The sequence below is a fragment of the Cygnus atratus genome, chromosome 17, assembly GCF_013377495.2.
Source record: "Cygnus atratus isolate AKBS03 ecotype Queensland, Australia chromosome 17, CAtr_DNAZoo_HiC_assembly, whole genome shotgun sequence".
Taxonomy (NCBI): domain Eukaryota; kingdom Metazoa; phylum Chordata; class Aves; order Anseriformes; family Anatidae; genus Cygnus; species Cygnus atratus.
Genome location: NC_066378.1, coordinates 11,535,974 through 11,560,980, shown reverse-complemented (window position 1 = coordinate 11,560,980; position 25,007 = coordinate 11,535,974). Strand labels below are relative to the sequence as shown.

The following is a 25,007-nucleotide window of genomic DNA, read 5'->3' as shown; positions in this document are numbered from 1 at the left end:
TGCTAACCCACCTCGGGAGCACTGCCCTGCTCTGCAGAGCAGCAAACCCCCTCCTGTCTTCAGACCTTCCCTTTCTCCACTCCTCCATCAGCCGAGAAGCAAAAGGTGGCAGCAGCAGGCAGACCCAGAAGCAGAAGCCCCCTCTGACTTCAGGCAGACTTGTCTTCAGCACCATGGGCTCCCAACACCAACAGGCACTCCCGGCAGGCTCCCGCTAACTTCCCAGCAATGCTATGTTTTAAGTTTTGCTTCCATCCACAAATATTGTTCCCTGCATCGTGGGGCCAAAGACAGGCAGGTGGGAAAACTGGCTCTCGCTGACTCCTGGAACAAGAGCGAAGGTAAACGATAGCCTCAGTGCAGCTGGCTATTTCCTCTGGCTGAGATGGTTTGGTGGGAAACGGTCTCCAAAAATAAGTCTAAAAAAAATGTCTCCAGCCCCCACAGGTACAGACAGACAATAAAATGAGCGAGTACTACAGAAAACCACCAGAGCTGAAGTGAATTATTTATAGCCAATGCTAAGACTTGCAAGAGGTTTCAGCAAGCTCTTTATGGCCAGTGATATCCAGAGTAGGAGACTGGGCAAATTGAGACCTGTTAAAGAGAGAAACCAGAGGGTTCGTAGGAGCAAAACTGCCACCAGGCAGCTAGAAAAACACGCACAGGGCCGGCTGATATATTCCCTCTGTCATACAGCTGGAGAGGGAGGGGAAAAAAAAAAACAGCACGACTTGTCTGGGTAGGGAAGGTGGAGTTCACGCCCTGAGCCACGTCTGCCAGCAGCGGGGCTGTGTCTTCACAAGCCTCTTGGCAGTCCTGGGTCGCTGGAGCATTCCTTGGCCTAATGACTGCAGGGACATCCCGTGTTTCATCAGACCTGCTGCACACAGCACAAGATCACCTTTCCTCCCTAGAAACAAATCTGGTTCAAGATTACGCATGGAAAAGTTGCTCCACCAACTGTTATGCCTCTGTGGCAGCCAAGGCAAAGCCCAGGTTTCCCCTCACACCCACCACGGCACAGCGACCCGTCCCACGAAGCCTGGTGACCCCACACCTCCTCTGAGGCACCTCGGTCACCCTCTGCGCCCACCCGCGGACGTGCCCGCAGCCCACGGAGAGCAGAGGGTGCTTGTGGGACAAGGCGTGACACCGGCACCGAGCACCCACGCGCCCGCAGCTGCCCTCCCCAGCCAGCATTTTCCCACGTTCATCTAAGGAGGGAGAAAATCCGTCTCCCAGAACACGATTTCAAGTGTGAAAAGCCACCAAGATCTATGGTTGCAGGGGATTTCAGCCGCACCGGCGCTCGCTCCCGAGAAAAGGGTCACCTTTAAAAATGGAAACTTTAATTAAAGACCATAAATAAAATCAGATTGGTCGCGCCGTTAACTCCGGAACAGTTGGTGCCATTTGGCCCGGCACAGATGAAGGCTGAGAAGTGCACATTATTTCCAGCGGCCACGCACGCCGCACCAGCTCCCCACCCGCTCCAGACTCCCACAACTCCCCGGGCTCCTCGGCCAGAAGGATTAATCACGTCCAATAAGCGCAGTAATTAGGCCTGCTCTCATGCTGTACTGCACATGGCTATCTCGGATGGCTGCAGAAGCACAGCAGCTGCTCAACGCATCCCAAATATCATACTTGAGATGAAGGCTGGGCCAACTCCTCAAACTCCTTCTGACTGCTGAGCAGAAAGACTCCAAAAAGAGAGCGCGGTCTCATGAACTGGTAAAATAACCTCCTATGAAAATAGTGACTCATCTTATTCTGGACAAAGGCGGAACACACCGCATTAACATGCATACCATTTATTTACGGCCACATTTTCTGCCAGTGAAGCCATAATCCACCCCAGCATTCCTGCGTTAACAAGGAATCTCGCTTCAAAACCGTAACTCGCACAAAGCCAGAAAAGCCCAGGTCTTTGATTCTTCAGACCCCTCGCCCCACTGGCACCTGCCACTTAACTCGATCCACTTTGTCTCCTTTCAGATCAAAATACATATAGAAGAGGAAAAAACCCTAATTCCTGTCACCTTGCCAGGACATTCCTCTGCAGGCATTCATGGTACGACTTGTACCAACAGCGGATCCTGAAATACTGCTCCTCGCTCCCGCAGTCCAGTTGGCACAGCCGGCTGAACAAGCTAAGGGGAAGTCGCTGGATCCTTCCAAGAAAAAGCCTGCTACCAAAAAAGTCATCAAGGAAAGCAGCACATCCCTGCAGAGGGCCACGGAGCCAGGCGGCCCTATAGCAGCGCGTTCCGAAGGGCTCAAGTTTCCTTCCCTTCTTCCAAGCCAGGAATGCTACACAGGGAGCTCGAGTCTCTGCCCATCCACCAAGGGATGACGACGACTCTCAGGGCTGACTGACCCAACACTTGGGACTGTCTCAGCGCCCCGTTCCTTCCAGCACGTTACCACTCGAGTTTTTGCCACCAGCACCTGATCTGTACCCAAAAAATCACGTCCATGGTGAACTAATCCACTGCTTATTCCCTTTTCACCGGACTATTCCTTCGTGACCACAACAAAACAGCAGCCTGGAGAGGCAAAATAACCTGCGACGCTACAGGCAGCCCATCTAACCACCTTCCACTTGCACTGCACTCACAACTTTATTCCTTTAAGGGGTGGGAGTGATCCTGGAAGAGCATCAGACAGCACAACCAACACCAGACAGGCTGCTTCCTCTCCAATACCCAAAGCAGAGGGGACTGGAAGGGTTTCCCCCCCGCAGCCGACACTTGCTTCAAGGGGAGGAGGAGGAAGGCAGGAAAAGCAGCCTGGAAATTCATAACCAAATGCCTGACGCCCACCACCGCTGCGTGCCAGGCAGGGCATCGCACAGCTAGACCCAGATGAGATTCCTCCTTTCAGACACAGCACACCCTGTGCTCCCCTCTATTTATTCCCCCGTGCCCGCTTTGCAGACGTTATTTGTTTGCCATTGGTCGCTCCCTCCTCCCAGCCCCTCATGCTGAGAGCCAGCTGCCTCTGCTCAAAACCCATCAATCCCAGCCCAGGAACAAAGCCAAAGTGCTTACAGATGCGCCTGGCGTGAACCTGCCAAAGGGGACTCAGCTGCAGAGACGGCTGCTTTCACCGCCCTCCCTCGTCCTGCCTTTGCTCCGCTGCAGGCAGACCCAAAGCTGGGTTTTGGGGTGAATACCAACGTCCAGCCCGACCTGCTCCAGGAGTCGCAGGGCCCTGCAGCTCTCAGGTGAGCGACCACGCTCCCAAAGGGCTCCATTTACAATGCATCAGGCGCTGTTTTACAGCGGATCCTCACACTACAAAGACGGAAAAGCAAAGGCCATGGGAGAGGTTTTAAAGCACAGCACTTAAGGATGCAGAGAAACAGCAAGTGGCTTTGTGAGATAGACTGGCACCTCCCCAACCTCAGCTTGACTTAAAATGACTTCAATAATTAATTACACTAGGTTGAAAATTTCTGCAGACCCCTCATTTTGCATCCCCAGATGCACAATTTCAATTCATTTATTTTTTTTAAGTTTATATCCAAGCATTTTGGTACAAGATGCCGACCGGGCTAAACTTAAGTGGCAATGCTAGCTTTATTATCAAGTCTAATTTTTGCAAAAGTTCAATTCTTCAAATGCTACAGGAAAAAAAGGATGCAAAGTAAGTTGGGTCTGCCATTAAAAAGAATTCCTTTTATAGCATGCCAAAACTTAATCATTCAGGTTGAAAGTGCTGAAGCAACCACCATAACCGCTTGGATGCGTATCCTGTGTACCTGACAACCCCAATTAACATTTGCCCACAGTCCACGTGATTGTCAACAACAGAAAAAATAAGTCTGGGGAGTCTGAAACATTTGTAAGCCGAACGGAGATGCTTGGATGACCACAACAGATGAGGTGTGTGGCACAGCGCACACCAAGGCTTGCAGCTGTTTCTTCAGTTATACAGAACAACCAAGATCTTTTTTTTTTTTTTTTAAACAGCATATTCAGACCTTGAAACCTTCGCTTTACTGGAGAGCAGAACTGGTTCTCTGTTCTGCAAACCATAATTAGTGTGAAAATCCGAAGCAGGCAGGAACATGTTGCCAGGTCCTCTCTACCCATCTCCCCCGTATTTAGCTGAGCCTGGTCTGCTTCCAACTTAACCGTGTTACACTGCGCTAAGGAGAAGTCGGCGCTGGGGAATCAAAGCAAGTCAAGGCAGCGTGTCACGCAGCCGTAAATGACTCGTCGTCAGAAGTGACATTACGCCTCTGTACGTGCAAGGGTCACAGGCCTGTCCACAACCCAGAAGAGCCCGTCCAGTAGGGCATATGCAAAACTAACTTGGGAGAATGGTTTTTGCCTCCAAATTATCACGGTTTTGTTTCTGCTGAGCACCAAGCTAAATCCACCCCACTAGAAAAAGAGGGTCCTGTCGGCATCTCCAGCAAAGTCCCTGGTGCCCTGGTTACTCTGTGCCCTTACTCATTCAGCAGCCTGATAAAGAACAGAAGAGTTGGGTTGGAGGGGTACTTCAAAGATCACCTAGTCCAACTGCCTTCCCTCTCCCCTAACAATTATGATTTTAGAGAAGCAGATTCATTTCTGGCTGGCCACAGGCAGCGGCTCAGTGACTCTGCACTACTTTTATTCTTAGCCTAGGGAGCGAGCATCAAAAAAATGCTTTGCATAAACCTACTGCTGCAAGGTTCTTATTTCACTTCCAGGCAATTTTTTTTTTTTTTTGCAAAACCACTAAGCATCAAATGCAGAAGAGAAACTGTGAGAGAGCAGCATTTTGTGATGAAACAGAGAGCAAGAGTGATGGCCTTTAAAACAGATCAGCTCCCGTGGTTACTGCAGCTACAGCACCGCGAGCCTCATGGCACTTGCCTGAGCTGCACACACAAACACCGAGAGCCTGACGCAGGAGGCGACGAAAGCAATCAGCGACACGAGGAGAGCCGCAAGGGCATCGGGCAGGGAAAGCAGCACCTCAGAGAAAGTGGCGAGGGGAATACAGAAAGAGAAACAAAACCAATGAAAACAGGGAGGAAGAGCAGCAGAAGAGGAAGCGGAGGTGCATAATGGCAATGAGCTATTCTCATCCCTCCCTTCAGCCCAGGGAGCCACACACCAAAACCAACGGCACATTTTCTATGCTGGAGAGAGCTAACGCAGCACGTTGTAGCTAAACAGAGATGTGCAGCTTCATAGATGGTGTGTGTGTGGTCGGGTTTTTTGGTTGTTTTTAAGATGTCTTTAAAATGCATGACAGTGCAAGGGGAGAAACCAGAACGCAAAGGAGCCACTTGGGTTAGCTAAGAGAGGCGCAGCACCTGCACGCAGTCAGTACCAATAAGTAACCAGGTAATAAGTTATAATAAGTTGCCCGGGTCTGTGCGAACTCTGCTGACACGGTCGGTGTGCCCAGCGGCCCCGGAGCAGCCCGCGGTACCTTTCATTGCCCGGCTGGAACTCGGAGAGCAGGGACGGCCTCCTCCGTTGCGGCTGCATTATAGACCCCGGCGGGAGGTGGGAAGCGTAATCCCTGGAATGATGCTGGTACTCTAACAGCGCGACATCCTGCAGGAACAAACAGAACAGCTCGTTAGGACGGTGGCAACTTTCAGGAAAGCCGTGAACCCCAAATGCTCGGAAGGAGCGGTGCCAGTGCTCTGGGCCCCCACAGCCTCCAGCCCCACAGCACCCAGACATGAGCTCAGCCCCAGCCCCAGAGCAGGCACACCAGCACTTCTGGCATACCAGCAGTTATGATGGCTTCAAACCCAAGACTAGGAACAAGTAAGGAGAAAATGAAAAGTCGCAGGATACTTTCAGCTTCCACACAGCCATAGGAGAAAGAAAGGGGAAAAAAAAAAAAGAGGAAAAAGCACAAATGTTATCTCAATAGGTCCCTTTAAACACAGCTCCCCTGGACTGAGCTAGAGGGGTTTGAAAGGATAGTTCGCTACTTATTATGTGCACGTCCCTTTTGTTCCTTGACCCTTGGAGAGTACAGTACAGTATGTTCCTGACTTTAATTAAATAAGAAGCCCTCCTGCTCTGTGCCACAGACTGCTTCCAGCAACAGCATTTCAGCAGCTACGTTTCAATTGCTATTTTTTATTTGCAGATAGATACTTGACCAGAAAAGAAGAGTAATCATCTAATTAACTAAGACCTTCAGCAATGGCATAGAAAGCCCTGCCACAGAATATCCGTGGTAACACTGACACATATTTACATTAGAACCAATCCCACCTGGGAGTCTATTTCGAACAGTCCTCACCCAGAATGACACCGAAAAAAAAAAAAAGGCAGCTCCAACTGCCTCAAAAAGAGAGAGAAACATCAGGGTCAGTAACAAAACAAAAAATACCCAACAAATGAAACACCAAGTACTTGCAGTTGGGAGGGGAAAACCTCTCAGCCTGAACAGCTGCAGCAGACGTTATTTGATCAGATGTAATGAAGACTGATAAACGCCAGCACAGCAGGGACGAACCTCAGCGAGGCTGAGTGGCAGGCAGAGAAAGGGTTTTGGAGCTTACACTGCACCAAGCTGCACCTCCAGAGCCCTTCCTGAGGTGTAAGCGAACGCAGCACCCAGCACTGGATGCCATGCTCCCCTCCAGCCGCAGAGTACGAGGAAGTATCAAAGCCCAACAGCTTTGGCCAACACAGGATAAAACTACGCGTTTGCCCAGTAACTTTCTGGAAAGCCAGGAAGAAAAATAAAAATGCTAAGCACTCAGTCGAGGGGAGCCAAGAGAACTGGAGCCCTCGCCCCAGGTTCGGCCTCTCTCACGCAAAAGCCAAGAAGGTCAAAGACGAAATGGAGGAGGAAGGGCGGGGGGTGTCCGAAAGGCACACCAGGATATTTTGGGAACCAGGTTTATCTTTCCCTAGCATCAGAAGCAATGCTGTGGTGGTGCTGCTCTGACCGATCTGAGGAGGGCCCAGGAACCAAGGCCCCAGGCAGCCCCAGGCTCCGGCTCTGCCTCAGGCCTCAGCCGCCGGGGCAGGCCTCTCGACAGGAGGAGCAGGACACCCCTGACTCATCTGATCAGGGATGTTTGGCTTCTGCTGTGAATCCGGGTACTACAAGAGGGAGCTACCCTGCTTTTCGTAGCTCTGCAGTCCCCGTATGTGAGGTCCCGGGGTCAGAACACACCGCCGGCCCAGCCACAGCCGGGAGAAACTCAGACGCCCGAAAGGCAGGAGCACTTTGAGCACTTGGATCTCCCTGCCCCGGCCAAAGCAGGATTGCTGCCCATGTACAGCAAGTTTCCCCCTGTTCACGCTCATCACAGTTTTAAAACAAAACCCAGAAAGCAAGCTATGCAGCTCCTGACATCTGCACACAAAACAAACACGCGACGTCTGGGAAGGCACGCCAGCAGGCCCGCAACCAGGCCCGTCACCTGCTGTGGGCGTACAAACAAGAATTACCCGTCTGGGAGGCTTGGAGGCTGTGCCCTTGAGAAAGAAAAAGAAAAAAAAGGCTCGAGTGTCCCGAGAACCATCTGTTTTTCCTTTCCCTGTGCCCACACTCAGCTGAGCTTCGCCTTTTCCTCCTCTGCCCCCTTCCAGAAAAGGATTTCATGCGGCCAGGAGACTTGATCCGTGGTGGGGCCAGGACCACAGGCACAGCTCGCTGGCTTCAGCACCAAGGGCACCAATTCTGCTCTGCCAGGCGTCCCCCGACGCTCCCCGATCGGCTCCACTTCTCACATCGGTGCTCAGTTTTACCGGAAAAAAACGTAACACAAAAAGCTACTGAGGGGGGATTAAACGTGACAAATTTCTGTGCCCTGTGATGAACTGTCAAAGGAACCGTGGGAGACCTGGCAGAACGTAGGTGGATTAATTGCTCCGAAAGTTACTACAGTAAATTGCACTGTGAGCTATGGCTGTGTTCTTCAGACGCAAGTGCCGGAAAGGTTTACGAGCTGCCTCCAGAGGAGACCTTGATGTTGTTCGGCCACGTTTTGAAGGCAGACGCCGGGAGACACCCTGCTGCCAGCGATGCTGCGTCCTCCGCACACGGACAGGAGCAAGGGAGCGGGGTCCAGCGGTGCCACGTGAATCGCCCCGACACCACAGCACGATGTGGTTCACCCCACAGCCTGACCCACAAGTTCTAGCACCATTCTGGCACCTGCTCACGGGCAGCTATAAGACAACTGAACTACGGCGACTCAAAACTCTGCAGCCCCAAGCTACGCATTGCTCCTTTTCTGTCCGCTGTTTTGCTGAGTCTTGCTCACTTGCACATTTTGCTCATGTTCTCCCCTCCTCGTCTCTTTGCATCTCTTCTTGCCCTGTGCAAAGCCTCCTCCCACTCCCCCAAACCGACTGAGGGTCAGAGCACCTTCTGCAGGGCCCTCAATTCTCCTTCACCCACTGCCTCCTGGTGGGACTTTGTTCCTTTCCTTTGTTCCTTCCTGTGGCTCCGTCTGGTTCAGGTGCTCCCACACGCATGTACTTTGTGACTTGGGGAAGGTTTACAGACTCTCATAAGCTCTGTAAACATCATGGAATAGAAATTCAGAAAACAGAAAGAGAGTGGAATGCCAGGTACACTGACACATCAACAGGTCTGGGGAGCAGGAGGATGGTTTGCCAAAGGCAGGAAGAGATATAAAGAGAAGGAGAGGATGAGCAAAAGGTAGAAACGAGCACCTTTTCCACTTGTATTGATAGAAGTTACGTTTCTTTACTGCGCCAAAAGAGGGGGAATGTTTCCAAAACAAAAACCAAAGCAAAACAACCAAAGTCACTTGGGAAGTTTCAAATTCAAGACCTTATCACTCTCCTGATAAAACAGCAGCTTCCCAAAAATACAACCCTGGGTGAAAGGAACTGTGTCAGCTCCAACGACGTAGGCAGAGGATAAACAAACAGGCCAGAGTTTCCTCTCTACCATGACTGTACCGTCTGGAGCCGCAGACGGTTTGAGAACGTTCAAGGCGATGCCAAGGCTGAGCTCCCAAGCTGGGGGTTAGGCTCTTCTGTCCCACACCACCAGAACACTGCTGCACTAGGCACAGCCCCGGGGCAGCAATCCTAACCCATGGAGGTGGAAGCCAGCCTGCACAACACCCCATGGCGTCAGCTCTGTAAGCAACGTCCCCCCAGAACGCCTCTACAACAGAGCACAGGCAGGATGACGCTGTCCTCTGACACCGGGGTTTGTTCCCCAGCATCCCCACAGCCCAGCCCTGGCACACAGGTCCCCGCGTGGGTTCACAGATCACTTAACGGTTGAGGGTATCTGGTGCAACCCCTGCCCAGGCAGGAACAACCCCAGCAGGTTGTCCAGGAGCACGGCTTCTGAATATCTCCAGGGACAGAGACTCCACAACCCCTCTAGGCAACCTGCTCCTGCAGTAGCCCCGATGCCCGGCCAGCCCTGGGGACCCACGGGCAGCAGCACCCTGCCAGCGGGCCCGGCTGCGGGCAGACTGACAACTATGGACGTCACCCAGCCAGCAGAGGAAGGCTGGATCGCTGTGCCTGGGAGCAGCTAGACATCCAAGCGCGGTGAAGAGGCCGAGTTTTTCTGTCTTCCAGCTCAGAAATGCATTGCTCTCTTCGTCCTTCACAAGCCACCTGGTATTACGCCATGCTGGATCGCTGCCCCAGCCCAGGCCATCAATCTCGCGTGCAAGGAACAGACACTTCAAAACCAGCAAGCCGTATCTCCAAAGCTTAGGGCGAAGCCAGCTAAGTAAAATTAGAAAAATGACAAGGAAAATCTCCATTATCCACTTTCAAACCATGCACCTGCAGTAGCGCTGGAACAAGTCACCCCGGTGAAATCCAGGAGCGAGCTCTCCAGGGCTCGGTGCCCTGCTGCACTGCCCCAGCTGCCAGCGACCCCCCGAGGAGGGGCAGCCCTTCTCCACCACGACACCAAACAATGCAGGGCTGTGCAGCGACCACTAAGGGGGCAGGGGACACAGGCAGACAGCCGTCACTCCCAGCAGAACTGCAGGACCTCAGATTTCGGATGCCCACGGCGTACCCTGCACGGTGATTTAGCAGTCTGGCTGCGGCCCCAAGCAGCCTCGGGCAGACTTCAGCACCCAATGCCAAGGCCAAGAGGCTGCTGCGAGCCCCTGGCCTCTCTGGAGGGGCTGGGTTCACTCCCCAGCGGGCCCTCCTGAGCAGCTCCTGGCCCCACAACACAGAAAGCGGCCGGCGGGGCCGAGCCAGCAATAACAGCATCGCCCGAAACGGGCAGACCCGGAGTGCCTACAGCGCCATAAATCACCGTCACAGCGCGGCACAGCGCACGGCCAGCGTTTAGATAAATAAAATGCTAACAAGCCAAAAGCAGCCTCATTAAAATACACTTCTTCATGCAGCAGACTGAAAAGATGCTCTGGCCCCGTCAGGCTTCCAGAAAGCTGTCCTTCCCTGCCAGCGAGGGAGGCGGGAGGCGCTTGCACTTCCCCTGCCTGGAGGTGCTGGGAGGGGGAGCTGATGAAAGCGCTCCGTCTCAAGGTCTTTTTGTGTTATTACTCAATTCTGCAGCACTGAGAGCGCCGTCTCCCTCCCCTTCCTGGTAAATCCTGTGACCCCAAATAACCCGAGTCTATCAGGCTCATTTAGATACAATAATCAAACTGTCTGAAGCCAGGAGACTGAATGCGCCGCTACAGAAAAGCCTTCAGTGGCACAAAAACACAGACAACCCCACGGGAGAAAAGGAAAAAGAAAAGCTTTTTCTTATCTTTAAACTCTTTTTCAGAAGCTTTCAGTCTGCTGCCTCACCTACCGTAAGCTCTCCAGCAAAATTCTGCGTGTCCTCTGACCTCGGGATAACCCACGTACCACACCAACGACTGCACGCAGCCGCACAGGCTCGCTGCCGCCTCTCGCTTTCTGTTTTGACCGTGTGCACTTGTTGGCATGCCTCGCTTCTTCCCCCTGCTCGCAGCTGCCTGACCTCCAGTGAGAGGAGGAGAAGGAGGTTTGAGAGCCATGCTGAAAGCACCCCGGGCTCTGACCTGCAGCACAAAGAGCGCAGCCACATGGACGGGGCATCAGCCAACCGCTCCAGCTGGACAGCGTCCAACCGCGGCTGGAAGCAGCCCCTGAACGCGAGACCCCAGAGAAAGGAGGCTGGAAGAAAGCAAGAGCTGGTCTCGCAACAACAAAACTGAACCGCTCCTCCTCTCTTCCTCCCACCAGCAGAAAAACAAGTACAAATACCCAGCGCTTTTGGTTCCCTTGGGAAGCAGCTCAGGAACGAGCCCGCGGAGATGTCGAGCGCAGCCAGGCGAGCACCTGCGACAGAGCCCAGGCTGCCTGAAGCATCACATCCCTCCCCGGCTGCTTACCACGTCTCCAGCTGAGAAAGCAACCAGGAGCTCCCCTCCGAGTTTCAGTGCAAAAATAAAGACTGCTCCGCTTAAAACCACCACTCTTGTTTTGCACCGACACCCAGTAGGAGCGGTCCCGGGGTCACTCACCACATCCGCCAGCTGAGCCGGCTCCGCGCGCAGGGTGGCACTCGCTGGAGCAGCCGCCTCTAATCACGGCTTCCGCCGCGCCGCGGAGGCGGCTCCCGGGGCCGCGGCACGGGGCTCCCGGCACACAGCGCCCTCGTCCCGGCCCCTCGGCTCCCCGTGCCCTCGCCTCCCGAAGGCAGGCGAGCTGCCGGGGCAGTGGGGCTGAAGCCAAGGGCTCCAAGCACCGTGTCGCTCGCGGGCTGCTCAGCACCAGCCTGCCCAGCATCACGCTGCAAAGAGCTGCCGCAGCGGCTGGGCAGGAATGAGGCCGGTGATAACGGTGCGGTGTGGACGGGGAGCCAAAAAAACAAGGCACTGCTATTTGTTCCCCTATTTGTGAAGTGCCCCTTGACTAATTTTCAGATGACAAGGCCTGGAGCCCGTTCCCACTGCCCACAAGCAGCACACGTGCTGTCCTGGGAGCGCCTCTGAACCGCGGGGACCCGCTGGTGGGGCCGGCGTCCCCCCGGGCCACGGGGCTCAGGGCAAGCAGAGCCGGGCACTTTCTGGCTGCTGCCCCGGCGTGCCCTGCACGCCTCCCAGCAGAGCTCGTTTCCCCACATCAAAGGACACCCTCTGACACCCTGAGCTACTCCCCAGACAACAAGGCCGGCCAGAGGTGACACGCCAGACCGAGAGGTCAAACGCGGCGTTTGGGGCTCGAGCGCCCGGCACGGCACGCAGCAGGTCGAGCAGGCTGAGCCGAGCTTCCCACGCCCACGAGCACACCGCCAGCACCGAGCGGCGAACCCGAACGGGGAACCTGCGAGGGCCTGCGACCATCCAGCAGCTACCGCCTGCGCTAAGCGGCTGCTCGGGCAGCTTTACGTAACCCTGGCTGAGCAGGAGCTGGGCTCGCGGTCAGTGCCGCCAAGAGGACCAGCTCTCCAGCCCGAAATGGGGGGTCCCCAAGGAGCAGGACATGTCCCTCACCCCCCCCTTTGTACTTTGAAAAACAGAAGTCGCTTTAAACCTCTTTCTGCCAGCAGCAAGCGTGACCTATTTTAGCAATAAAAGGAAAAGCTCTCTGGTGCCTGGATACCCCTTGGCGCTGGCAGCAGCTGCTCATCAGACCGAGAAATGCACTTTTTAGCCGCTGCCTGGAGAAAACAATTTTTTGCCCAAATCCGATTCAGGTAGGAAGAAGGGGGAAGGTCTGGGAGGAACCAGCACAGTGGCAGAGCGCCCGCTGCTGCCCCAGCACTGCGGAGAGCCATCTTCTCTGGGAGCAAGAGGAAACCTCTGCAGATCGTCACTGCTGAAGCGCAGAGGAGGTGGTTATTGATCAAAGCAGGCTGGCCCCAAGCACACTGCTGTCTGCCCCACATCCTCCCCAAAACGCTGGGAGGAGCTCGCTGCGGAGTCGAAAAAACAAAAACAAACAAACAGCTCCTCCGCAATCAGCTATACTGCTGGAGATAAGGTCAGTAATAAAAACCTGCCTGAATACGTGCATTTTTATCTTGCCTACGGGGATGCAACATGTGCTGAGAAGACAAATGCCCTCATTGTTCTGACGCGGTCTCGTTGCCATCCATCTCTCAGACGCTGCTGAGTTGGCCTTTTGTTTTAGGAGGTGACCACACTGCGCGTGGCCTCTTCTTGGAAGGCACTGATTTCTGCTGCCATCCCCGTGCTGAGGCCACGGCTGCTGCCAGCACCATTAGCGCCTGCAGCAGCTGCACAGTAACGCATCCGTCCTGACGCCTTCTCCCCCTCCCTCTCCAGTGAGCCAGGGCTGTCAGCGATGTTTTGCTGTCCTGTCTGAGTGTGCCATTCACGGACAAGAGGTCGCGGCGTGGTGGGGACAGCTCTCGGCGACGCCGGCCTCCTGGACATCTGACTGCCTGGTGCTGGAGCCGGGCCCCGGCAGCCAGAGGTGCACGCAGAACAGCAGCACGTTCATCGCAAGGCTACACTTGGATTTCTCTCCACCACAAGGCTTTTGGCCCCTTCTTTTGTCCCCATCGTGCCCAGGCACCGCTGAGCCGGGGGTGTCCCATCTGCCCTTCCTCCATCCCTCACGCTCACTCTGCTTCCAGGAGCCGGCCGGGGTCACAAACGCTCCTGCGGGATGAGCAACCCTTTTCACACCACAAACTGAGACTTCCACCTTAAAAGCCCCAGGTCACTCTGCTCATCAGCACAGCCCTTGTGCAGGAAGCCCCCCACCATCTCCCACCACACGTAGTGACACACAACACCCATCAGCTACCTGGGGGCCCGTGCAGGACCTCGCTGCCTGTCCATGTCCCCCATTCAGCTCCCAACTACACTTCCTCCTGCCCCCACAGCAACTTCTTCAGGTCAAGGGACCCGACCTGCTTGCCGTTTTGAATAAATGTGCCAACTAGAAGCAGCCCCCCGCCTTGCAGGAGGCTTTTCCACCCCGGTGGCTGCAGAGGCTGGTGGAGCAACGCAGCCAGAGGCAGGCTGGCAGCACAGAAAACCACTGCACGTCTCCAAAAGGGGCATTAGTGGGTCTCTACCTATGCCAAACCGCATACGCAGCACAAGGTTTTTCTTTCCCTGTGGCTTTACAACCTTGAGATCAATCAGAAGCAAAGGAGTACCCTCTACATCAAACCATGCCCAAAAAGCAGATTAGGGAGCAGCCACAGACATTTGCAATAGCTGGAAGAAAAAGAGCTCTTTTGGCTAAGCGCTGTATCCTAGGGAAAACGAGCCCTGCTCACAGCAGCTACCGTAAGCCAGCTCCTTGTTCCTGGCACTGCAAGAGAGACCCCAGGGCAGGGCATTAGGTGTTCTCTTCCTTCGCTTCCAGCTCTCCCGATCCCGGAGCACAAAGCCAATTTTCCTAAAACCGCTGCTCAGCTGCTCCGATCTCGTGAAGTACTTCAGAGCAAACCTCAGGGCAGTTCAGGAGAGATGCTCTGAGCTCTCGTGACAGAGCTGATCGGAGGGGGTATTTCCAAGGCAGGTTTTTGCACTCCTTCAGCCGTCAGCTGGAGGCTGGCAGACAGAGGCAGGAATCGCCCCCCGCTCAGCTCCGCAGCCGGTAGCAGGAGCCTTTCTTATCCGCTCTTGGAGGTGGTTGGAGAAGGCTCCTTGCAGCCCGGGGGATTTTAGCATTTGGCACTGTAAACTCTTCCGTTCTGCAAGCTCCGGGAGCTCTCACACAGACTGGCATCTTGCTCCCAGTAGATAAAAGAGTGAATAACCACTCCGAGAAAAACAACACTGCAGCAAGGGCGCCGTGTGCTTGTAATGCAAAGCACGCTACCTCTCTACGGGCTTACCTGATGTCACATTGCCACTGATCATTTCACTGCAAAGACGAGCCAGCTCCTGCCATCTCAGGAACTTGCAGCTCCTCGCACGACAGGACACTCGCTTTAAGTTGCTCTACTCCAGCTGCCGGCAGTTGTTTGGGCAGGGAAGGCACACGTTGCCCCCAGGCCACCATTTGGCCAGGACATCACATCACCACACCAGTTTGCACCGAGCTCGTCGCTGGTTCAGACACACGGGGAAGTAGTTATCGCTGGCCAAAAACCAAACAATCAGCTGGGGAGGCTGCTGCACAAGTGCTGTTTTGCAAACAAAGTTTTAATGCAGGAACTACAGCGGCTTACAGGGAGCTGCTCCCACACAGCAGAGGTGGCACGGCAGGAAGCATGAAGTCCTTGAAAGCTGGAGCACGGCGTTAAGGAAGAGGAAAGCTCACGTTTCCACCTTGCTGAAGCATCGTGAAGGCAATGGGGCCACCCCAGCCCACATCCCAACACTCCTTTGGCAGCAAAACATCAGGGCACCACCAGCAGAACGACCGCCGGGGCACTGCAAGCGGCTGGACACCTGGGGAGGAAGAGCGGGGAACCCTTCTGCCCCCAGGGGACATCCATCACCAAGAGGCTTTAGAGGAAAAGGGGGCGTGTGCTATGCACGTGGGACATTGATCTGTTTACAGAAAATACCTGCAGGTTGCCTGAAAACGAATATCCTTCGTGCCAAGGTTTCCTTTGAGAGCATGAACTTCGGGCACATTAGAAGGTTAAGAGTGTAAGTAATGTGTTTGTTCACCTCTAGCCAAAGGTCGTGGAGCATTCAAACCATTCTTCTGTTCCCAAGATGAACGTGACAGAAACCGGCTCAACGCCCCAGTATTACAGCTAATTAATATGGAAAACAGAAATGTTTCCCCTGCAGCTTGGCCAAGAACCATGTAATGCTCTTCAGAAAAAAAAAACAAACTAAACCCGCCCACCCGACCAATTGGTGATTTTTTTTTTTACGTAAAAAATAAAAAGTCCAACTAAACCAGAAACTTTTGACCAAGCTTCCTTCTTACCTTTAAAAGCATGCACACTTGTCAGCGGGTTTTTTTTAAAGTAATGTTTTTAATAAGATGGAATTAAATCTTCACGCCTGCCTCCCTGACAGCTGCTGGCACCCGATGCCTGCCAGCGAGGGGCAGGACGCCCCGGTACAGGCGGGGACCAACCCACCCTGCAGAAGAGAGCTTCTGCATCACCCAGCAAAGCTCAGTCTGGATGCGGCCCGTGGGCCCGCAGCCCTCCCCAGAGCTGGCACCGAGGAGCGAAACCAGGCAGCAAACTCCTTGCTGGTACTGGATCTTCTCCATCAGCTACGAACACAGCAGCAACTCCTGGACCTGGCTGCCGGGAGATGCTGCCCATCTGTACGCAGCACATTTCTGTTTGCTCATTTCAAACACATCTTTTCCCCCAGGTTTTGTACGACAGGAGAAGAAAAATGCCCGGCCTGCTTTCCACTGCCTTCTGCCCCTTCACGACGCCCACTCTCGCTTGCCTCATCTGTGAAATCAAACAGCTGCAATCCTTTAAATCACTTTTCATAAAGTGTCTCCAAGCCTAAAATAATGTCACGGCTCATTTCTGAGCTCAGTATTCCTGCCGCACCGCATCTCCCTGGGTGCGACCGTCACAGTTGGACTGTAATTATTTATTTGTGTTATAATGGCATTTGCAGCCCTGCTGTGCTCAGCCCCACGCACGTGCCCAGGAGGAGGTGACCCAGGGAGTTTCCCCAGCCAGGGGAAGGATCCCAGGGCCGACAAATTCCCAGTTCTCATGAAAGGCTGTCGTGGAATGCAGCAAACCAGAACCAAGACCTAATTAGATGCAAGGCACGCTAGCGTTGGGTTGGTTTTGGCCTCCCTCGCTCTCTTCCAAACAAGCTCTCACTGTGCAAACACACCCCATGACAGGACTGACCTGGCCAAGACATGCGAGCAAATACCACGGACTTTTTTTTAATATTAAGCAGCACAGAGACTTCAAAGCGACTGGGCTCTCCTCTTCCGACCGACCCCAGCAGGGACCAGCCCCAGCCCCAGCGCTGCCAGGCGAGATGCTCGCGGGGGTGAGCGCCTGAGAGTGAGGGCAGACGGCACGGGGACAGGAGCCCGAGGAGCACCTTCCACCCTCTCGAGCAGAGGCAAGGTGCGCTCGATCCCGCGGGGCTGGCACGCCTCCACCGAGCGGGCGCCAGGATCCTCCTGGCCTTCCATCTCAAAACCTCAACCTCCCCTGCGTGCAGACACCCAAAAGGCATCACCTAACTTTGAAAGATTGCGCGCGGCTGTAAAAATAGCTTCTAGGAGCAGCTGCCAGCACTGTCTTCCAACATTAACAGGACAGAATAAAACCGGTATTCACTCTAGCCAGGGAGCGGGACAGGTTGGAGAAACCCAGAGCTCAGACCTGCAAACAACTGCCCCATTTGGTTCGTCCTGCTGTTGCGACACGAAGGGGAGCAGTGTGTGTTGGCAAGGGACGAGGACTCAACCCCAAGGCGAGGAGCTACTTGCGCTCTCCTAAAATCCCCCTCCTCACTAGGTCTTCAGGCCTTGGGATTTGTCTTTAAATCGGCTCTGCAACAGCAGCAGATCTTGCTCACCTGGGCACATTCTGCTTCTGCTCCTGCTCGAGTTCCTGATAAAACGAGAACTGGGATTTTCTTGTTCAGACAAATGCTCTCGTTCCATCCCACCTCCCAAATAAACACGCTCACACTGATGGAAGCAAATCCCCGCTAGATCAAACCAGGTCAGCCTGTCTCATACCCTGGATGAAAAGCTTCTTTGTGCAGAACCATGCAGACCCCAAGCAATCTAGATGAGCCAGTTAATGCGGCCAAGAGCTCGCCTTGCACCCTCCTTACATTTCTATTTCAAAGCCTTTCCGAGCTCCAGCTCTGCTCTACGCGCTGCTCTGCTGAAGCCCAAAGAGGGCAGACAGGGAAATTTCACCCCTTCAGTGACATACCTTGGATTTCCAGCCTTTCAAGTCAAACCTTCGATTCGGCGCAGCAGGAGTTTTACAGTTCAGCAGCCTTTACAATCAGAAAGGTAACCCCGAGACAAGGTCACCTCGCTAACTCGCCTTACGAGCGCTCTCCTGGCTGCGGTCACCGCGCTGCAGCTCGCCACGAAGCTGGCTCCAGAGAGCAGCCTTACAAGTGAGTGCCACACTCCAGCACCTAATAAGATTCATTTAAGCAGCCTGAGCTGACTAAAGCTGTTCCACTAAGGAGAGTTTTTTTCCATTAAGGGCTTAAGCCTAAAGCATTCAAACATCCAGGATGAGCAAGCACAGACGTGAGTGACAGGGCACAGAAGGGAGAGGCCGGATCTGGGTGAATTAACCCATGCGAGCTCCAGCGCCTTCAACAAAGCACAGCCAGCCCTCAGCTTATGGCTTGATCCAGGGGGAGACAAGAGCACAGGTCAAAGGGGAGGGAGGGAGGGAAAAGTAGGGGGAAAGATAAGATGGAAAAGATCGCGGGGACCTGAGGACCAAGGAGGGGCGTGCTGGGGAGCGATGAGCCCACACCCAGGAGAGGATGCCGCTCCTCTCGTGGTGCAGGGCGAAAAAGGTCACGCTGAAAAAGGCCAGAGTCAGCGTGCTCCAGCTCTGGGTGGGCTGCAATCCATGCTTCCCCTCTCCCCCAGCCTTCAGTGCTGCAGCACTACCCCAGTGCACTCCCTGGGTGGACAAATGGTCTCCAGCACTCAGAGGTGATGAGCCGGAGCCCATCGCAGCAAGGGCTAGGAGGAGAAAAGCTGAAAGCGGCGTGCAGAGGAAAGGAAGAGGATCACGTGAGAGAGGAAGGATGAAATCCCGTATTGCAGACGCGGAAACGGCCTGATTTCTCTGCACCAGCCATATCAGAGCCAGCGCAGCTGCAGCACTGCCCCGGCCCTGGGGGACACCACGCAGCCCCCGTCCCACGGGTGGGCACTGAAGGAAGGTGTCCTGCTTACCGCGTGCGGCCGTGCGATCTGCACCGGGTAGGACATGGCGTGCGGGGGGTAGCGCGGCTCAGCGGCACGCCAGTTCTGTGTCACCGGCTGGGTAGATCCAGACATGTCGAAAGAGCAGACGCGGCGTTCGCTGCTTCCAAATCACCGACAGAGGATTAGGAGAGCCGAGAGCTCCTCTTCATCATGAGTGTGCTTTCCACGTCACGCAACAACTGCAAGCAAAAGAAGAAAGCAGCAGATTAAAACTCAAGTCAACCACAGTCCTACAAGATAGCTGAACATCAAGCCTCGGGTGATTCCCAGGACCTGACCACTCGTGGTTCTCCACCAGCCCTGCTCCTGCCCCGTGGCGTCCCTCCCGAGCTGCTATCGCAAGGTCCCTCCTGCACCCCCCTTCCCTGCTCACACTTCCCGGCATCTGCAGACACGACGCCCTCCTTGCCAAGCTGTGGTAGTTTCTGCATCCATCTGAGGCAAGCCCTGATGTCCCGGCAGGTAACTGGGCAGGTAACTGGACTGCCCAGCAGCCCTCGCAACCCCCGGGGCCACGCTGTGTCACGCCTCCAGAGCCACCCGAATATTGAATCAGCCTTGCTGATTAGGATCAAGTGCCACAGAAGACGGCATGGCCCAGAAGGTATTTTCACAAACATGTCGCCCACATGTTCCATGGTTTATCATGTGTCGCAATCCCTTTCGCAGCTGTAACGCAGTCAGGAAAACCAGCACAGTGGGAGGACGCCCCTCACCCCCAGGAGAGGTTTACGAGTTGCTGCTTTTTACAGATACCTCAAGCGGCGCGTTTGGAGAGGACCTTAGGCCTCCACTCGGTCAGGATTTCAGCTAAGAAGTAACAAACGTCTACGTGCTGCCAGTTCAGCAGGCACTAACCACTATTCTCATACTAATGGTTAATTACACAAAGTGTAAATTCCCACTGCTGCCTGGATTCGGAGGATGCTGCCATGACCGACCTGCGCGGGGAGAGCTGTGGCACCGCTCCCTCCTCCTCCATCTCACGCAGAGCCGCGCACACCGCCTCCTCCCCAGCGGAGGTGCTCATTAAGTATAGATTTGTGCAAGCTCCGCAGTGGTATCGAACTCTTTCATCAGCACACAAGGAGCAGCAGAAAAAGCTTAGGGTGCTGCGAGCTACCCGCTGGCCTCTCCCCGCCGCTCTCCGGGGTGCGCTGAGAGCCCGAGCCAACGCGATTTCAACTGAACCAGCAGTTGGCATGTACAAAAACCAAAAAGGGGTGGGAAAGGAAAAGAAGAGGAAGCCTTTTTTTTTTTTTTTTTTCCTGCGAGACCACAGATCAGCCCGTGCTGATAAACCACTCGCTATCTGCGACGAGCAGGCACAGGACCGCCTCGCCGCTGCGCCTGCATCCACGCTCTGCTCGGCCGCCAGGCACAAAATCAAACCAAACCAACGGCCCCAGCAGGGCCCGGCAAGCAAAGGAATCCCCCTTACAGAGGGCTCAAGTTATATGAAAAAAAAAAAAAATCAAATTATTCCCATTAAGGCCAAAGGATGGCAGAAATGTGGATTATCTCAATGTGGATTATCAAGGTTTGCCCCTGGTACAGAACAGGACGGCTGCCTCGCAGGGCTCGGTGCCGCCCGCCCCCGGGCAGGAAAGCCCCTGAGCACGCCGGGGAATTCAGAGACACCCAGAAGGCGGTGGGGACGCGTTTCCACTTCCACTCTGACTGCCCCGCTTCCCCTCGCATGTCCGACGGGATGCGATGCGAGCCGCGATCCCCCCGAGCAGGCGGTCAGACACCTGCTCCGCTCACCTCCATGGCCACCACGCTCCCAGGGCTTGCAAACGTGGCCACAGGGCCGAGCTGTGTCCCCAGATCGCCGGCCCCAAGCCTCCCTGCAGCTGCCAAGGAAGCATGCGCAGCGCTCGAGAGCGCCAAAAGCCAGCTGGGATCTGCACAAGTTTCAGGTACTTTCCCAACAACAGATCCGAACTCGGGCACCCTCGCTCGCAGCCACCTGGGGGTTAATTTGCACACACATCCGTACACACGCTCCACGGTGAGGGGACCCGGAGCCCTTGGCGGGCTGCACCGAGCCAAGTGCCCCACTCAGAGCTCACCAGGAGGACTGGAGCGCACCACAGCAGCTGTCTGCAGGACAGAAACGCAATGGCTTTCTCTCTTTTTTTTTTTTTTTTTTTTTAAAAAAACCCTCTTCAGATCAGAAGTTCAGCTTTAAGACGCAGCGCCAACTGCCAAGACACACTGTCACGCTTCAGAAGAGTTTAAAGGCTTTTTGCTTCTCTTTGTGCAGGCAGCGAGCAGAACCAAAGCCCTCCAGACATTCCCCAAACTTCTCGGCGCGGCAGCAAACGGTGACCGCGCCAGCAGATCCGCGGGCACCGCGTTGTACGGGGAAGTGACCGAGCTCAGTTATTGGAGACTGCAGTTTCTAAGGGGTGGAGATGTGGGGGTCCACAAATGCCGTTTTTACCCTCGGTGCCATCTTTGTGCTCATCAGTTCCACGCAGGCCAGCTCGGGGAGCTCCATCCGTGCACCAAAAAGCAGCGGCTCCCCAGCTGCAGGAGGACAGGTCCCCGAGGGGAGCCAGCCCCAGCAGCCGGTACCCGTGAATTAATTGTTTGTACGAGAGGAATGCAAACAATAGGGGCAGATTAATGGGAAATGAAACAGAAATAGCGCAGCCAGGCTCCTTAAATCTTTAAGGCTGGGCTGTTTGGTTACTACTTTTCTCAACTGATTTTGATGAGGAACAGACATTGTCTCACAGGAAAAGTATTTCTCCCCCCTGGTTGGAGTCCTGATCAGAGAACGTTTTATCCACAGACCTGCGTTAGCCATTACGGTGCTAGGTACGTGGAGATTTACAGCCTGATTAGAAACAGGAGAAAGCAGGAGGTTACTGGCAAATCCAGCCCCAGGACGACAGCACAGAGCTGCGGCCGAGGCGAGAACCTGCAGGGGCTCCTGAACCCGTTTCTTCCCTCCCGTCTGGGAGCCTCCCAGGCCCCTGCCTCCCTGCTGAAGCCTTCAACACCCCCTCGCCATGGGACAGGCGCTCTTGGCACTTGGCCGCGGAGCCGTGCGTGTCTGCGCCAGGCCAGCAGCACAGCCCCGACCCCAGCAAAAGCACGCACGGATTCTGCCCATGCCAAGAAAAGTAGCAAAGATTTAAGAGTCCTTTGCAAGAAAGCTGATTTGTTAACAATTAGAAACGCTCAACGCACTTGTTGCTCTTCAGAGTTAGAGTGAGCCCGGCGATCTGCTCCGTGATCCCAAGGGAGAGCAGGATTCCCAGCTGGATCCCCGGCTTGCTGCTGCCACGGTACGAGCGTGGGTGAGCCGCCCTAATTACCCCTGCCTGGCTTCGTCTGGCTGAAAGGTGAGAACAAGGCACTCCCAGCTCTCAGAAAGTACCGCTCCATCCCTGCTTATAGCAGTTTTAAAGATCTCATCGAGAACAGAGTGCTCAAGTTTAAAATAAACATTAAAAAAAATAAGCAAAGAACCGCTGAAATAAGATTAACAGGCTGTTCTGTTTCTGAAGTGCAAAGTAACGTTACTCAACTTGTGGTCTACAGACCATGATGGTCCGCAGAAGACGTTAGAAGGTAGCCCACAAAATGACAGCAGAAAGACAACAAGAAGAGACAACTTAAAGGCAACAGCCAGTACCGCCCCGCGATGCGTCCCCGGCACGGGGGAGTGAACGACGTGCTGCTAGCACTCACCGGGGTACATTTAATTGAAAAGTATTGACGCTACAGCTAATGCTTAATTGCAAACAAAACGATGCAAGTTTTAGGAAAAACAAACAGCTCTTCTTTACTCGGACGCCAAATACATGACGATTTTCCTCTTCAAACACACACTCAAAAAAGATGTATCCTCCAGCCAACTCGTGCATTTCGAAACAAAAATCAAGGAGACCTTCGTTTATAACGCTTAATTAATACCAAGCAATACCGTTCACCTCCAGGAGCCCGACCAGCCACCATGCCTAAAACCCAAGCCCGCACGTGTGCGCGGCCCCGCGGAAAAGCCCATTTATTGCCGGCAGCCGCCCCGCAGCCCGTAATGGCATTCACATGCCACACATCCCCCGATCAAAACCAGAGCTCAGAAGCAGCCGGAGACTTACCCCCGCTTTCTTTAGAGCGCTGGTGGAAGCAGAAAAATAATTAAGACGTAATGAAAACGGGTTGGAGGACATTCCTAAGAAACGCACCACAACGTAACGATAATGGATTTGTCTAATCAATATGTGCATGAAATTTTCTTAGAAGACAGCTGACATTATCCACAAATATTTGTATGTACTGTATCTATCAAGGCCTTTCAATAGGAAAGGCGGCCGTCTGCCATAAATTTAGGGCTCTATTCAGAATAACAAAGAAAACAATGTCACTGTCTGCAGCCCAGGAATCCACAGTAGCATTCAATCCCAGCGGGGTACAGAGGTTTTAAATTAAAATAGCAGCACAGGGTCAACACGAAAGATCAGGCACGCCCCGAGCTCCCCGGCAGGGCTCGGGGCTCGTTTCAGCCCCGCGGTCGGGGCCTTCACCCCGTGCCATCTCCCAGCACCGTGCCTGCCTTGGAGGAGCAGAGCAGGAGGCAGGGGCTCAGCACAACCTGACAGGTCACAGCACCGCGATGGCAGGATGTTACCCTCATGAGCAGGCACAGCGGGTCCTACGGCCACGGAGGGGATGGCAGCAGCTCAGGAGCTGTGCCCGGTGTGCCGCCGTGCCTCCTCCTTGCTGGAGTGGCACCAGTGGCTCCGTGCAGCACCGCTTCTGAGCCCCGACGAAAGGCGACTTCTCCGCCCTGCCCCTGTCACTGCCCGGAGCAGCAAAGCGGGATTTGGGACTTGTGTTACCGCTTTTCAATCTTTCCGAGCTATTTTGGGCGCAGGACCCGCGTTTAGCCCTGCCCCGAGATAACCTCTGCCGGTGTTTGCGAGCAAATCTTGGCACCGCGGCCGTGCGGAGCGAGGTCGGAGGGTGTGATTTTGCCAGGCCCGCTCCCGGCGGCGTTTCCCAAGGCAGGTTTTCCAGGCGGGCCCGCTCCGAGCAGCGGCACAGGCCGGGCCTCGTGCTCCAGCAGCAGAAAGCACACCCTGAGCCGGTGCCGTGACTCCTCGCGCTCGGCAGCCCCAGGGCCAACAGCCTGTTTGAGGGGTCCCAAGTGGTAAGGCACGCTGCTGACCCCCGGACGGCGAGCCCACGGTGGCAGAGCTGCTCCCGCACCACATCTCCAAACCCCTTCGCTCCCTTCTCCATGGCGAGTGCCGGCGCACGGGCACGCGGCCACCCACGACACGCTGCTGGTGAGTGGCAGCTGCAGGCTGCGTGCCCAAAAGGGACCCTTCAAACCCTTAAGGATACTGACGAGGAACAGAGGGGGGAAAAAAAAGAAACCCCACAGAAAAAAAAAGGATTTGGATCCAGGCACGGGCCATTCATGAAACAAAGGGGTTATTTTAAGTGTAGGCTGGAAATAGAAAACAAATTAGAGCATGTGAGGCCTTTGTTGAAGATGATCTGCAAAGACAAATGGAAATGCCTGAAGAGGAAATTTAAAAAAAAAAAAAAAAAACACACACACACACACACAACCACCCGGGCGCTGGGACTGCAAAGGGAAATCGGGCAGGAGGCTGGAGGAGGAGAGGAAAGGAAAGGAGTGATGGTCAAGTGCCAGAGCACAGACGGGACACAGGCAGCCAGAAAGAGATAAGAAAACCAGTGCAGGACAACAGGAGGGAACCAGCAGAAGTGACTAGTGAAGCCCTAGGGATGGAAAAAACGCTGAAAAAAAAGCCCGTTTTCTGACGGGAGCCCAGCCAAAAGCTCCAGCCCCACACACGCCGGGTGAGTTCACACCGAGAGGTGCCCCCGCTGGGACAGGACGACCACGGGGTGCTGGTGTGCAGCAAAGCCCCTGCCCCTCCAGCAGACCCCAGCCCGAGCAGCGTGCCCCCACTGGGGGCAAAGGGGAGCCACGTGGCCCCCCTCCCGTGTACCACCCCGCACGTCTTTCCCACTTCGGCACCCCCCTTACATTAAACATGTGCTTAAATATCCTAACTGTTATGCAGTACTAATCTCAGTTTAATAAACATGCGCAAGCAGCTTTAAATCAAGAAAAAAAAAAATGCAATTCCTTGCCAACACGCGATAATGATATAGTAACTGTAGGCCTAATTCAGCCCCGCT

General features: G+C 54.5%; 1 protein-coding gene across 19 annotated transcripts in view; it reads right to left on the bottom strand.

Annotated features, from left to right (window-relative positions):
- The window catches only part of NCOR2 (nuclear receptor corepressor 2), a 235,881-nt gene that overhangs the window by 148,892 nt on the left and 61,982 nt on the right, over positions 1 to 25,007 (bottom strand). For all 19 annotated transcript variants that reach the window (XM_035565016.2, XM_035565023.2, XM_050714116.1 and 16 more), the window contains 2 exons: positions 18,777 to 18,988; positions 5,440 to 5,567 (listed from right to left, as the gene is read on the bottom strand). In XM_035565016.2, the coding sequence (XP_035420909.1) occupies positions 5,440 to 5,567; positions 18,777 to 18,881 (233 nt within the window). In that variant the 5' untranslated portion in view covers positions 18,882 to 18,988. The remainder of the gene's footprint in view (positions 1 to 5,439; positions 5,568 to 18,776; positions 18,989 to 25,007) is intronic.